Here is a 15123-nt window from a genome sequence, read left to right as displayed (position 1 = left end):
ATTACAGTTTAAGAGTGTATTTTTTTTTTCTCACTTGTTCGTCTCAATAGTTGGCTAAATTATAAGAAACATGAAAGATATATCATTTAAAGCAAAACGTTGTAATATTAAAAACCATATATATTTTTATTATTATAAACAGTTAAACCACACCGTTTAAATAACTCAGGAGAAATTCGGCATTTATTATCCCAGTTGAGAAACCAAACTCCATATTGATCTACTCGTTTATTCTATTTTGCATTTTTTTTAAATAGTCAGTCAAGTCTTTCTTTTCCCTTATATAGAGTTAGAAGATGAGGAAAAGAACAAAAAAAATTAATCAACAAGTCATCTTATTATTTACAAAATCAAATAGTTCAGAAAAAAAAAATAAAAAAATAATTTTAAAATTTAATATAAAAATTCAATTAAAAAAACTTTTAAATAAGCAAGAAAAAAACGTAGGGTAAACATAAAAGTATTTGAATTCTAAAATGGTGGAAATAGAAATCGACGTCAACGTAATGAGAAAAGATGAAGTCGTTATCCTATGGGTAGGCTTAGGTATCATTATCCTATCCTTATATATATATAGGTTGCTTTCCACATTGAATGATCAGAAGGAATCTGTCTTTGGTGTCTCTGGTGGGGGCAACTGCATGTCAAAATTCATGCCTTTTCCACCATTTTTCATTCAACTTGGGTGAACTCGTAATTTTGATTTCAGAGGGCTAAAAAAATATAATTTAAGAAAAAATTAAATTGTTGCATGCAAATCATATTAAAAATAACAATAATAATATAGACATAGTTTTCAGAAACTAAAAAATACATTATAACAAATAAATAAAATGGTCTTTATTTACTAATGAGCTTTCAATGAAATAATATACAAATTTTTAGTTAGAAATAAAATCATTGGAAAGTACATCATGAACATTTTAATCAACAAAAGCTAGAGATGTTATGATACTGGTTCCTAACGAACATATAAATGTAACCAGTAAACACCATAAAATTAATCACATGAGACAACAGAGAGAGCGACCCTGAGATCATTAGAAGTTCCACATATATACATGCGGTAAGTTTCAACGTTTTGTTGGGAAACAGTAGCAGTAGGAATAGCATAGTGATTACCATTCACTCCATGCACTGAAAAAATAATCTCCCTCCGAATTGGTTCATGACCATTGAGAAGATTGCCCATACTCAAAACCTTTCTCCAAGATTGGTTTGCAGTGGGTTGAACAAACATATTTGCCACCGCTTCTCTCTCTTCATTCCACACTGCTTGTTTCTTGTCAAACTCCTAAGCATATATAAGACAGAGGAATGAATATGTATGTAAGTCCATGCTGATATTTTCTCCATTATACATTTCAAGGTATTGAGACATTTCACCTTTTCTTCTACCAGGCCTATTCCCAATCTAGGAATATAGAAGTTATAGAAATCACTGAAAATTTCTCGGGCTAGGCTTGGTGCTTGTAAGAACTTGCGATGAAGAGAAGCTGCAAGAGTCAGTAATTTCTCTACGTGCTGGAAAACAATACACAGTCGTCTTAGGTCTTCAATAGTCTCACTATCAGGGGATAAACGATTTTCTGCAACAAAATGGAGCTTGAGTAAAATATAATTCTTTTCCATGGAAGAGTTAGATTAAAGAATGTATATACTATATGCCTTGCAAGGGCTTCAAAGCAGGAGCCAAAGTAAGGTAAAGGTGCTGCATCATAGATTCCATCTGTTTCAGCTCTCCATAATTGGTTTGAATTAAGGTGTCGGCTGCTGCTCCAAAGGCAGTACACAGCATTTGCTCAAGCAACTGATGTGGTTGTAAAGTTTCCAGATACTGAAGAACCTAGAAACTTATTGATAACAAAAAATTATTTAAACATTTTTTTTTGTCGAAATATTATTTTTAAAGTTATCTCTAGTGTTTGCTTTTACTATGAAACTACCGAGTTCACAACAATATGTTTCCCAACATGGAATGAATAGGAAGCATACACATGTCTAGAAAATATAGGTACCTTCTCTCCTTCTCGATTTGGATCTAGAAGAGGCTTCTGTCCAGAAACAGGAAGAGCAGGTGAGCGGCTCCAAATATTTCTCCACGAGTTCCCATTCTCAGACATTCTCTCTGAAAGTTTTCCTCTTGGAGACGGATTATCTTTAGACATCTCAACCTCAAGGTCATCATCTATCCAATCCCCAGGTGAATGACAGCGAATAAAATCTTCAAAAACAGCATTTGGATTTGCTGCTTTAAATGCTGACATGTCTAGCATTATCAAAGCAAATTACTGTTTCGTCATATGACATTATTATCATGAACTAGAATCCTGCATTCATTATTGTAGCAATTCTTTTCTAAAATACATATTTATAGATACAGTCTACTCATAACAAAATAGGGTCAGGAGAGGATTTCGTGAGGACGGGATACACTGCACTAACATCCCACCAATTAAAAAGATTTTATAGAACCTTTCCTTGCCAAAACTACGTCGAAAACCAGTTTAGTTTGTTGGTTTATCTTGAAAAATTAACATGCAACAGTTGAAAATGGAATAAAAAATGAATGATTTCATTCAGTCTTAGACATGCGCATGTTGTCTTAAATTGGTAGATATGGTCAACAAATAATACGTGTAATTCAATACTAGGTATATGAAAATCTTCTTTCTTTAAATCTATTGGAGATCTCACATTAATTAGAACTAATAAGTGAGCACAATCCTCACCTAACAGAATTATTTTGTAAAGATGAATTAAGTTTAAACTTACTTCCTAATATGGTATTAGAGTCGGTCTTAACAAGGTTTGTTGGGTCTGTCATGTCACCCACTATCAAACCACTCACGATTATTTAGTCAATTTTGTGACAATGAGTTAGACTTTGTTAGATATTGTTCCACGATTATTTTAGTTAGTTTTGTGAGAATGAATAAACATAAAACTCACTTTTTTGTATATTCAATGATGATGGTAGATCAAATCTTTACAGAAATGTCAAAGCATCATGATCAAGTATTCCAAGCATTTAGGTTTTTTTGACATATCATAGCTCTACATCCAGATTTGACATTTTTTTCTCCGGAAAAAGATAACCGTAACATGTATAAATTATAATAACTAAAATAATAGTGATTTAAAATAACGGGACAATCTGGTGATTTAACTCCTAATGCAAGCAGCTTACATGACAATAAAAGCCATCAAAAGCCATTTGATTCTATCCACTAATGGATGTTAAAATTAAGTTAGACGCCCTTATTAGAGTTACCTGAAGCTAATCTGTCCTTTACCACCAGGGTAGAGAAATTCTGCAAAAAGAATAACAGGGAATGGTTAGAAACAATGTAATGTACGAAAGGTCGAATCACATGTGTATGGCATCTACTATTTGAATCCTAAAGTGTGTTCTCTTTGCTCCAAAAACTGAAAGCAAAATATGCACGGGAACTAAGTCAGTACTCACAACATTATCTATACAAGTGTGTGCTTAGATGAGTGCTCAAAAACTAATTTTTATGACAAAAGAAAATTGGTATTAAAATTCCGTGTAACTTTTTTTATCTAATACTAACAATGAGTCGTCCCCAACCACACTTTCCTCCTGAAATTACATTCGCTAACTATTTATGTCCACAGTACAAATTAATTTTAAAAAATTAATAACTTGAGAAACACAATATTCAATCTAACTACAAACAACAGGAAAGCAAAGTTTGTGACCTCAGTTATAGACTCAATTTGATCTTCACTACCAATACAGTCTTGATAATCCTCATTCACTTCGCATTTCTTCTCAATGCATACTGCAAGCTGAATAGCAAAGCGAAAAAGAGAATTCCCATCTTAGGCATATCACCATGTATTCTATACAATACAAACACCAATTTAAAAGCTCGATAAAACATTTATAATACACCATAATTAAGGATGATAAAAGAAAAAACAATAAGTTGATTAAAAAAAAGGAGCCCATATTCACAGAGCAAGTAAATATATAATTTATCGTAATACGAAATGCACTGCTATTGAAGAGAAAAAGTCAATACAAATTCAAAAACGGCAGTTAAGAATGTTCTAGGAAATTAACATTTAAAACAAAATTTCACATTAAAATATATGTAAAATAAACAAGATTACGTGAAATACATTTCATCAAATATCCTTTAAAGATTATTAAACAAAAATTACCATCTGAAGTTTTTGGTTAATCAAACAAGTGGAAAGGTCAATTGAACCATTTGCTGTCATTCGAGGGATTAATTGTGACTCTTCCCAACACCTCCTAACCTCTCGTACGAACTCCATCCATAGGACAGCAATAGCTGATATACAGACCAAAATGAAGTCATGCAATTGAAAATATACAGTACAAGCAAGATATCTCAAAAACTCAATCCCACCATGGTGGTCAGAATTTTGCTAATTTCTATTGTTATGCACCAATAAAACCCTCACTTCGGTACATACCTCTAATGTTGCAGTCACAAAACCAAAGAGAGTGTAAACAAAATTGTGCAAAGAGTGATTCAAGAGGTGCGCCTTTTATTGCTCGAGAAGTCCTATTTCCACCATAAGCAGAGTCTGTGACCTGTACTCCTGTAGATATTATGGAAGCAATTTTATAACAAAATAAATAATGATCTACTTTTGAACTTTAACATCCAAATAACCCTCAATGCCATGTTAGGCATGCCAAGGATATTTGGAAAATGCTGCAATCAGATATAAATCATAATCCTGAAAATAAGTTTCATGAATCATGTGGTAAACAAAAAGAATATGAAACAAGAAAAGGCCCAAAGTAGTTCAATAGATTGAAATATTCTATAATTTCTCATGATCTGCATGTAAGACAACCAAGGATTCTTTTCAAGAACTTGAAATATAACACTTGTAAATTTCTTAGTTGTTTGGTAATGAATTCATAATATCCTTTTGTATATATCTATGTGGCAATAGTGGCCCTATTGACTACTGCGACTAGTTGAATAGTGCGATGAGTTGGATAGAATAAAGCAAACAGAATTCCATGTCCTATGCAACAATAGAGTCACTAAAGTAGCTTTGAAACAAGAACAGTCAATTTCAATTTCTGTATACTACATTTACCTGTCCATACACGATTTTTTTTTGTAAACCTTCCCTATTTTACTCAATCTCTTTTCCGTTTCTCAGGAAACACTCTACCTTCTTAATGATGATATATCGAAACATCAAACAAGTTAAATGCCTTAAACACTACTAAGTAAAATCGTAGTAAATATTCAATCTTCTATTATTCAAAACAAATCAGAACAGCCCATAATCAAAGGAGAATTTTACATGCCTTATAAAAGCTACTTTTTGTCTATTTTCCTACTATAATTTGTGCTTGAATCTGATAAAATATCAATTTGGAGGCCAGTTCTACCGTGCTACCATGTTATTTGCACCTTGTCCTGTTGGCAGATTTATCGACCATCAATTGGATACAGGTGCAGAATTTATAAACTGCCAACAATGCAAGATGCCAGTGACAATGGTGCACCGAAGCATTCATATAAATGAGAAACAAAGTATAAAGGGCGAAGAACTAAGTGCCTTTTTGAAATAGCTCTTTCAGCACTTGATCGCTGACAGTTTGTGGCGGTATAATCATTGAGGAATTCAAATTCTCAGAACCAGAGTTATCATCTGCTACAGGCCAGAAGAGAGAAAATGTTGAACTACTATACCAATTACTGATAGCATTATCAACTATTAATGCAAAACCTGCAGGAATATGAAAATATACTATAGTATATACACCAAAACAGATTCAAACCTGAAACAAAATTTCCCATAAATCGGGCCTCAAATGACGTTTTCAATGCATCAACTAGAATATGCAACCGGGATGCAAATCCATTTTGATTCCATTCAGAACCTTCAAGCCTGTATGATTGAACAAAATATAATAATCAATAGAAAGTTAAATAGCAAAACCTATTTGGACCTCATTCAGTTCAGCTTTTATTTCAAAGAAAAACATTCTTATTTTGAAAAAAAAAAATCTCTCAAAATATTTGTGTGTTTTTCTAAACTTTAAAAAAGCCAGAGTAAAAAATTCACCTCCTTCCCTCTCCTCTCCTTCTTTCCTATTTATATCTGACTAACACCTCAAGTAAATGACTCATGAATACTCTAACTATCTTAACTAATTCTTCTTCTGTGTGTATCCTAACAAGTTACTTTGAGTAGCTTCTTAAAAGAAGTTGTGACTAATTATAACTACTATTTTACATAAAAAAATATGTTTTTGCAGTTTAATCCAACAAAATATAGCTTCAACTTCTCGTAAACTATCTCAGAACGAATCACATTTTTTAAAAGCTTGGATATATGATCCATTGAGAAGTATTAGAAACTGATCAGATTTCAATAATGAACTCTATTCATAATTGCATGAAAAAACAATAATAGACTATATCTATGTATTGCCAGTTGCTGCTACCAAAAGATTCTCGATTTTGCTTAATCGTGCAATTCTGCAAGGAACCATAGTTAATGCTCTAACAAGGAGGAAACAAAATTCACAGATGGTAACCATTGTCTCCTATAATTACAAGTTATAACAAAAACCATACGTAGAACTACAACTAATCTATCCATTATAATTTTATAAGTTTGTAATATTGATTCATGTGGAGGAAAATGAAAATTCTGAGCGTATGGATTTTTATTTTTACTAAGTTTATGAGGAGGAAGCAAAAATAGAAGAAATGTATACTTGTAAAGTATAATTTCCCTGATTTTGTCAGAACTCGATTTAAAGTTAAGTGAATGGAAAGAATGGGAATGGTTGTGCTCAGCTCTCAAGATTAAAATCAGGGAGGTTACATTACAGGTCAGAGACAGAAAAATAAAGAGCAAGTAAATAGAAAGAAAAATCTCCCTCCAGGAAAGTTAAAACTCGTGACTCTTCCTCTATTTTATTCTCCACACCTGAACCAAATCTTCTCTCTCCTATTGCTAAAACTTTTTAACTAATTGACAGAATCCTAGTTGTAATTCAACTAACTGAATTAATTAAATCCTCCAATTCCTTCTACTCGTTAATTCTTTCTAGTATACAGTATACACTCTCTTACTTGGGGTCTGATATTGTATTACCGTTTAGTATATACTTAGTAAGCAATACTCATCGCAGTACTTGTCATTGGAATTTGGTTATCCGTATTCCAGTGAAAAAACCGTACAGTTTTGGAGGACAACTTGGAGAGATCAACCACTTCTCAGCTTCATAAGGTGAAGCATTTTCCAGTTCATCCATTTCCAAAGAACTTTCAACCATCTTCTTTGACCATATCGTAATCAGCTCAAAACCTGTACGCAGCCTATTCCTATATTAAATGGAAGTGGCATTTACATTTCACAATAAAGAATAACATGGAAAAAATAAAATGAAGCTTGCATAGCTTTTAATAATTAAAAACCAGAATGAAATTTTGACATAAAAATTTCGAAAAGACAAATGTAACCAAACAATATTGGGGCAAAAGTTCTCATAATAGATAGACATGCACAAAGAACAAAATAGATATAAATAAATATGGGCTTTAAATTAATATCGGGTACAGTGGAAATGGCAAGAAGAATCACAAGAAACTTATTTCAGTGATGAGAATTTCATGTAGCACATGCAAAAGGCACATTTTCAGGAAGGCTATTGGAAAGAGTTAAAAGCATTTAATGTACTGAATCGTTTTTTCTCGTGTATGCAAATAATCCCATCACACCTCGGCTTCTGTGACTAACAGTGTAGTCAAAGACACCAAAAGGCCATTTGGCTTCTCAGGCTCCTAAGTGCCAAGATATCCAAGCAAATTAAGGGGACCATTCACGTTATATTGTGGTTTCTATATGCTAAGTGGCACAAATATTCAAAAACATGTTTTAGTCTTAAAACGTGCTGTATCTAACAAAAGCATCCATGCAATGACCTAAACTACTTCTACCAACATGTTCCCAATCCCAGGGATTTACCTTTAACAGGATCTTCTGCAGAATACCACTCACTCCAAGGACAATCATTATCCCACAGTGTTTCATTAGAGGTTTCACCAGTAAGATTTTCTCCAGAATTTGTATTTTGAGCATCAATGGCTTTCATATTGTAATCATCATGAGGAAGCATGTTATATGTTAGCCTCATTGCAAATTGCACTTTGAAAAGATTAGTAGGAAGATCCAATGTGGAGTACGCCTTCAGTATCAAATGGAAATTAATTACTACAGGTAAAGTTCCAGCGACACTGCTGATTAGAAGTCAGCATACAACTTCTCACATCAACATATAAACATAAAATAGATAGGAGAAAGAGAATAGATCAAATAAATAACTTCCGTACAAAGCTCACAGAAGGCTGTTAATTCTTACATGCAAACATAAACATAAAATAAAACATTAATTAAGAACAGTGTAGCATTACCAACTAAGAGTGTCCACTCTTGAATGATAGGTATTTCTTCATTTATTTATATACCCATTTATCATATTTTATCTCTAGTTACCCACTCCATGGCACGGGCCACCCTTGGGAGAGAGTTTAATGAATTGGTAACAGTTACAAGTCCATCTTGAGTAGAACAAAAAAATTTTCTATGCAATACTTAAACAATGAGGCTGTCTCACTTAATAAACTAGTCTTTTTAGGTTGGGTTCTAGTTATGAATTCTAGTCATAACAGTGACCCACTTGTTTCATATCAGTAATTACGTCGGTATTAGTTTACGAGAGTGAATTTATGGAAGAACAATGCACAAAGAGTAGATCTCATTAAAAAATTTCTTGCAAAACCACGAAAATTGAGAAAAAATTAAATAAATGTCTAATAAACAGCATGGGTCTGGAACTCACAAACTTAGATACAAACAAGTCATACAGGCCTTCCAAATGCATCAGTCTTCTCGGAACCTGACTACAAATCCAATCTGCTTCAAACCTTCTTGTAAATACAGTACTCATGTTCTGAATTCCAATATATGCTTTACGTGAAGATTCATGAACTGGAACAAATGCTGGCCATAAACTACATAGTATTATAAGAAACTACACCAAATAATATAGTAACATTTCCAATAAGAATAAGAGAAATTACACTCACACGTTCTTTACTCTTATTACAACCAATCCCTGTCATTTCTATATTAATATAAGGAGGATACTAACTTTTATGTCTATTTTGGTCCACACATTTTTTTACAATTTTACCCTGTTATTAAAGCTTTTTTTTTCCTATTATGCTAATTGTTATTTTAATTATAACAAAAATGCAGACACCCACTAGTTTAAAAGTATAATAAATAAATATATAATAACAATTGTGTAAATCCAAATTAAAATCACACTTGTTAAAATTGTCAAGATAAAAAATTATAAATTATTGTCATTATAAAAATATTAGTATTTTATATATTAGATACTTCCTCGATAAATTATGCATAAAATATCTTAGAATATTAGATGTGGATATATATCAGAAACGCATACATGATAAGATTGAAGTATAAGAGCAACATGAACACTTGAAGGAAATTAGAAAAACATCTGATGGGTATGTTCACCAGAGGAGAGGTACAGGAAGGCAAAAAAGATGCTGTCAGCGAGTGGGTGTTGCCAGAGAAGTTTCATGCATGGATGTGGCAATGAAGGTTGGGCCATGTGGCAAAATTGAGTGCACAGAAAGATTGATCAATTCATAGGCGAATTCAGTGATCAAGTTGTCAGATCATCAATTATGAATTATTTGTATTGGTTTACACTTATATACGTACCAATATAACTAGATTTTATTTACTATTCTACTTTAATCTTCTTTTTGCTCAGTATGCTTCTCTATTTACTTGCAATAATAAATCCTTAATCTTTAACACCATTCTACTTCCAGCAAATCCTTATTTTTTAGGAGGGACTCGGATTTAGAATGGAAAAGTTACAATAAATTTGTTGAAGTCTTTTTTCCAACTTTTTTTCAAATGTGCAGGCTTACAATTATGTGAGGTGGGTATGACCAAACAATTAAGGGATTTTATGTTTGTTGAGAAAATAGAGAGTTTTCGGGTGTAGCTAGAGAAAAATACTGAAGGTGCAAGTGTGATTTATTTCAAATAAAAGAGACTTAATAAAACCAAATATCCTAACAAGTAGCATTTTAGTAACTGATTGTAGTCAGACATTAAATGCAAATGCAAAATAGATGTGCCTATGCACACAAGTTATTGTAAATTTCTCAACTAGATAAACATTAAAAAACAAGGAACAATAGTTACCTTGAACAATTTGACAAAGCAATTGCAACAGCACTCAGTAGCTTGCTTGCTTCTGGTGCATCAAGAACAGCACTGCTTGCACTTTTAGGAGAAATCACCTAGTGTTGTGCAAGGTAATGAGTGTGTTCTTAGTGAAAGCATTAAATTTTCAACGAAAGGCTAGATAAAAACATCAAGTGTATAAAATTGATGCAGTGAAGTGTAAAATAGTTTTACCGTCATTTAATCACAATTCACAGTTAGTATGACCTTTTAGGTATTCATTGTATAACGCAACAAACTTATCATACTCGAAAGTTTGTGATTGGATGGCAGGATAAAACTATACAGCATTGTCAGTGCATAACCTTTTTATTCAAACATTAAAGCATACCAAAAATTCCTTTACACCAAAACATAGTTGCAGATCATGAAAAGCAGACCTCCAGTCCGCCATGCCAGGTTTGCCTGTATCATCCAGAAGACCCAGTTAGATTAAAATAAAATTTAATCAGCCCAACCCGACGTCAACTGACTAACATCAACCCAGTGCTCAAGGCTCCCACCTAGTGGGTTTGGGGACCATAGGTCAAATGTGCATGGCCTTACCCCCAAAAGCAGAGAGGTTAGTTCCATTATCTAAACACACAATCTCCAGTCTAGAAAAACAGTAACTTTACCCTTGTGTCAATGTTCATCTTACTCGATGGATTAGCAAAAATATTTCCATATTACCATTAATGTTGGTCTCAAAATAGTACTCCATGCAGTAACTTTCTGTGCCATACTTCAATTCAGATTTGACCTTGTACGAATATTTGGAATACCCTAATGCAACTGCACCTTTATCCTAGATCGAAAGAAAAGATGTTTGATAAGGTAAAAAAAATTAAAAGGGGAGATGTAACTTTTAAGAAAACATCTAACTATGTACACTAATATTGCATATTAAGACACTGTACTGTAGCAAACACAACTGAATTAAAGACTTCATTATTTTCATATGAATGTCTTTACATGATGTATAAACTTTTCTTTATCCAGCAAGTAAGGATAGAATAGATATCATGTGAATTGTAATGTATTTTTTTGCTTTATTATCCAAAAAGAAAATGTATGAATAAGAATAATAGGACATGACCACTTTTGCTTCCCATTTTATAAGGATGGACCCTAAACATTTTAACGGAGTCAATGACAACAAGCATCTTCAATTACTGATCTTAGAAAGTAGATTTAAGAATAATTCACTTTACAAAATTGGCTTACAAAGTAAAGTTTACATTCACTTATATACTATAATTTGATTATATCTTCAACTGACATGGAACCTCCAACATACTCCCTTACACCAAGGATTGGACATCTCAAGCATCGGACTAGCCATTAGATAGTAGGTGACATAATAGGCTCAACAAACCTAATTAGAATAGACTTTGGTACCATCTTAATAGGCCTCACAAAACCAACTAGTAAATGATATTAGGGTCAGTCTTAGTAAGGTTTTTGAGGTTGAGTTAGGCTTAAAACTCACTTTTTAAGATAATATTAAAGTTTGTTCTAACAAGGTTGTTGAGTTAAGTAAGGCCTAAATCCTCTTTATAAGAAATGTCATACCTCAATAAAGGTGGTGATTATTGAATAAAATATGAAGAAGTCAAAAACCCATTTGGGGGCTAAATTGTTAGGATCAAATGCTTATCACTAGGCCAAAAGCTATAGTCTTTAGTCAGGGCACAACTATTTTTACTTAAGAATGTAACACAAGCCCAAGCATCACGATTCGATTGTGACCCGACCCACTGGGCCTCTATCACGGAACAATTGATGCCACATGCAACAATCTCCCCTCTCAGCAATTGTCTTCCAAGGAATCCCACACTTAGATTGTGACTTGGCCCACCTCACCTCTGTCATGGGACAATTGTGCAACTCGCAACATAAACTAATAATATATATGGGAACCGAATAAAAATAAGGTCCCATTTAGATAAAGTTCTCCCTATAAACTTCTGGAAAAAGAAAATAAAAAGGAAAAAATGAATTGAGTTTCTACTTTAAATTAAAATTAACTTATGTATCTCAGTCTTTGGAGAAATTGAATGAGAGTTTCCATAAAAGTTAAGTGTACAAGTTGATTTTAGATTATAACGAAGCTCAACTCATTTAACCCACTCTGTTGTCCAAGTGCTGGTGAAATATTTTATTGATATAAACCCTAAGTATTATCCATACTAAGAACAACTAACTTGCATTCCTCAATAACAAAATCAACCCAAAAATATTAATTAAAGGATAAATTTATCTCGAAACTAAGCAAGCTTACCAATAACCTCGTTGGAGTATCGGCCATCCAATTCCGACAAACTGCCTCTATTTCATAAATAAACCTGCTTAAAAAGAATAAAGGTATATTCCGTTTACCATTCCTCTCGCAGTTTCCACGATAAGCATACTAAGAGCAGAGGAATTTTTATTAGGAGAACACAAACCTTTCCCATGGAGAAGCAATAGTGAAATCATCAAAATTCTCAGACTGCAATGCAAGGAGAGGAAGTAAATTGGCATTGGCTCTAATTCTATAATCACACTGGAGCAACAGAAACGAGTGAATAACTAAAGAATGCAAAAGATAAGAAAAATGAAACACTTCTTCCTCTGCAACGCAATCTTCGTCGGCGTCAGGTTCAACCTTGGTGGAGACGGAGAACGAAGCCATGAAAAATGGTATACAACACAAGGGTGGAGACGGAGAACGAAATGTGTCTTAAAACACCATATATCAACTCTTGTTCTTTCTTCCTTGGTAATAAAATAGGTTAAGTACTTTTTACCTAGGGTAAAATAGCTTAAGTAAGTTTAAAATTCTAAAAATAGTTTAAGTACTTTTTACATACGGTAAATCTTTAAAGTTTAAATATTTTTTATGATAAATGAAAAATGATAATATAATGTTATAGATATAATTAATACTATATTTAAGACCCTTGTTTCTATTTATCATTATTATTGATAAAGCTGTAAAAAAATAAATTTAAAGAAGGAAAAATAATACAAAATATATTTAGAAAATATATTTAAAGTTTTATAGAAAAAATTCACATCTTTATTACAAGATATGTTGTGAATACTATGTAAGCAATGGGTCAATAATCCAATATTTTGTTTCTTTCTCATGTCTATGTCTTGTGATTGATAGTGTAAAATGAAGTAAATTATGAGTTGATATTAAAAAAATTTAAGTAATAAATTTATAAAAAAAAGTCAATTTTGTTTATCTTTATTTAATATAGGATTCAACTTACACTTAAATTTCTAAAACTATATTCCTTTTTTCTACGCATTTTATTCCCTCAATTATATAAGTTCAAGTTAAATTCTGTAATTGTATAACTTCAATATTTGAATTGATAAAATTTAGAAGTTGTTCGATTTGTTAAAAAGTTACCACAAGTTAATTTAAGGATGTTTTCTCCAAGTAGCTAAAGATGTTTCGATTGAACTTTTTTTGTCAAAAAGACATCGGATTAAAATAAGTGAAATTTTCCGTAGATTTAAAGATATTCTTATCAAGATTAATTGAAATGTTATATAATATAAATATATTAAGGGTAGTTTAATATTATATTCTTATAATATTTAAATATTTATATTTGTTAAGTCTTATATCTTTATTCGAAATAATATCAATTTTTTTTCATGTTTTCTTATGCTTAATTTCTTTTTTGTCATAATTGATGATGTTAGAACTAAACTTAAGTTAATAATGATGATGTAATGTATCTAAAGTCGAGTGAAGTATGTTCTCATTAAAGTTAGTTTATAATTTTTTATATATATAGCAAGACAACATGAAAATATACTAATTGAAGTCGAGAAAATAAAATGTTTTTGAGTGAGACTAATCAAGATATAAAGTAACCAAACATGTTGAAGATTCTTTATTTGAGACTTATTAAGATATATTTGTGAAAAGTATGATGGAAATTCTTTTATCAAAATTTAAATCAAATATACTTTAATTGAAGCTGAAACAAAAACTATATTGTACAAAATCAACCAAAAGGTTTTTTGAGGAAGTCATAAATAGTGTTAAATAATATATGTGCTTTTTATCTCATGGGAAGAAGATAAATCAAAATAAGGGCAAATAAATTTGTGTAGTCATATAAATTTATTTTTCTAAAAGTGAAAATCAATATTTTTTATCTTAACATTATGTTATACACATTAATTGTTTGGATTGAAAATAATGTGTTGATTCCTTAAAATAATGTTCAGGGATTAGTAATGATCATACTCAAAATGTAATTCTTTAAAAGATTATGATATGTAGAGTAAAATGTAACTTATTTATATTATTATGTTGGAAAAAAATTATTTTAATTTTTTTAGAATGAAAATAAAATAAAAGTACTTTATATGGACTAAACCCATACTTACTCATATTAGAAGAATTAAAAATAATGGTTTTAAATTTTAGAGGAAGAAAAGTATAGAATTTTTTTTATAAAAACTCAATTAAAATTACTTATTTTTCTTGAACGAAAATTATATTTAAATATTAACATATTAATTTTACATCTATTAATTATTTTATTTTATTTAAAATATTAACTCTAACTAATTATTATTTTGCAATTAATTTTTTTATTTCTGCATTAACTAATATAGTACATCATTGTCACTATACATAAAGAGACAAATTTGGTAAATGGTTAAAAGGTGAAATAATCACAGCTCAATCGCATTACTTAAATCAATCTTCAACATATTTGTTGGTCAAGAAGGCTCAAATTGATCACAATAATTAAGAAAATCAATAGGTTAGTGATATGACTGAAATTA

At 31.3% G+C, this 15123-nt stretch overlaps 1 protein-coding gene across 5 annotated transcripts; it reads right to left on the bottom strand.

The window, feature by feature from the left end:
• Positions 1–825: 825 nt before the first annotated feature.
• LOC114194725 (rab3 GTPase-activating protein catalytic subunit-like) lies at positions 826–13046 on the bottom strand. 5 transcript variants are annotated; one of them, XM_028085102.1, is made up of 19 exons: positions 12926–13041; positions 12768–12811; positions 12602–12665; positions 11011–11125; positions 10670–10743; positions 10297–10394; positions 8885–9056; positions 8011–8230; positions 7224–7350; positions 5810–5919; positions 5587–5682; positions 4474–4602; positions 4195–4328; positions 3727–3816; positions 3275–3314; positions 2019–2269; positions 1669–1846; positions 1387–1589; positions 826–1294 (listed from the first exon to the last, which is right to left on the bottom strand). In XM_028085102.1, the coding sequence occupies exons 1-19, from the start codon at positions 12992–12994 to the stop codon at positions 1001–1003; spliced, it is 2508 nt and encodes an 835-aa protein (XP_027940903.1). In that variant the 5' UTR covers positions 12995–13041; the 3' UTR covers positions 826–1000. The 5 variants fall into 5 exon arrangements, with proteins under 5 accessions (XP_027940903.1, XP_027940899.1, XP_027940900.1 ...); XM_028085098.1 differs by having other exon boundaries at positions 12768–13046; XM_028085099.1 differs by having other exon boundaries at positions 5587–5679; positions 12768–13046.
• Positions 13047–15123: the final 2077 nt, after the last annotated feature.

This window comes from Vigna unguiculata, chromosome 8, assembly GCF_004118075.2.
Source record: "Vigna unguiculata cultivar IT97K-499-35 chromosome 8, ASM411807v1, whole genome shotgun sequence".
Classification (NCBI taxonomy): Eukaryota; Viridiplantae; Streptophyta; class Magnoliopsida; order Fabales; family Fabaceae; genus Vigna; species Vigna unguiculata.
Note: the sequence above shows the minus strand (reverse complement) of the source record. Positions and strands in the feature narration are given on the sequence as shown.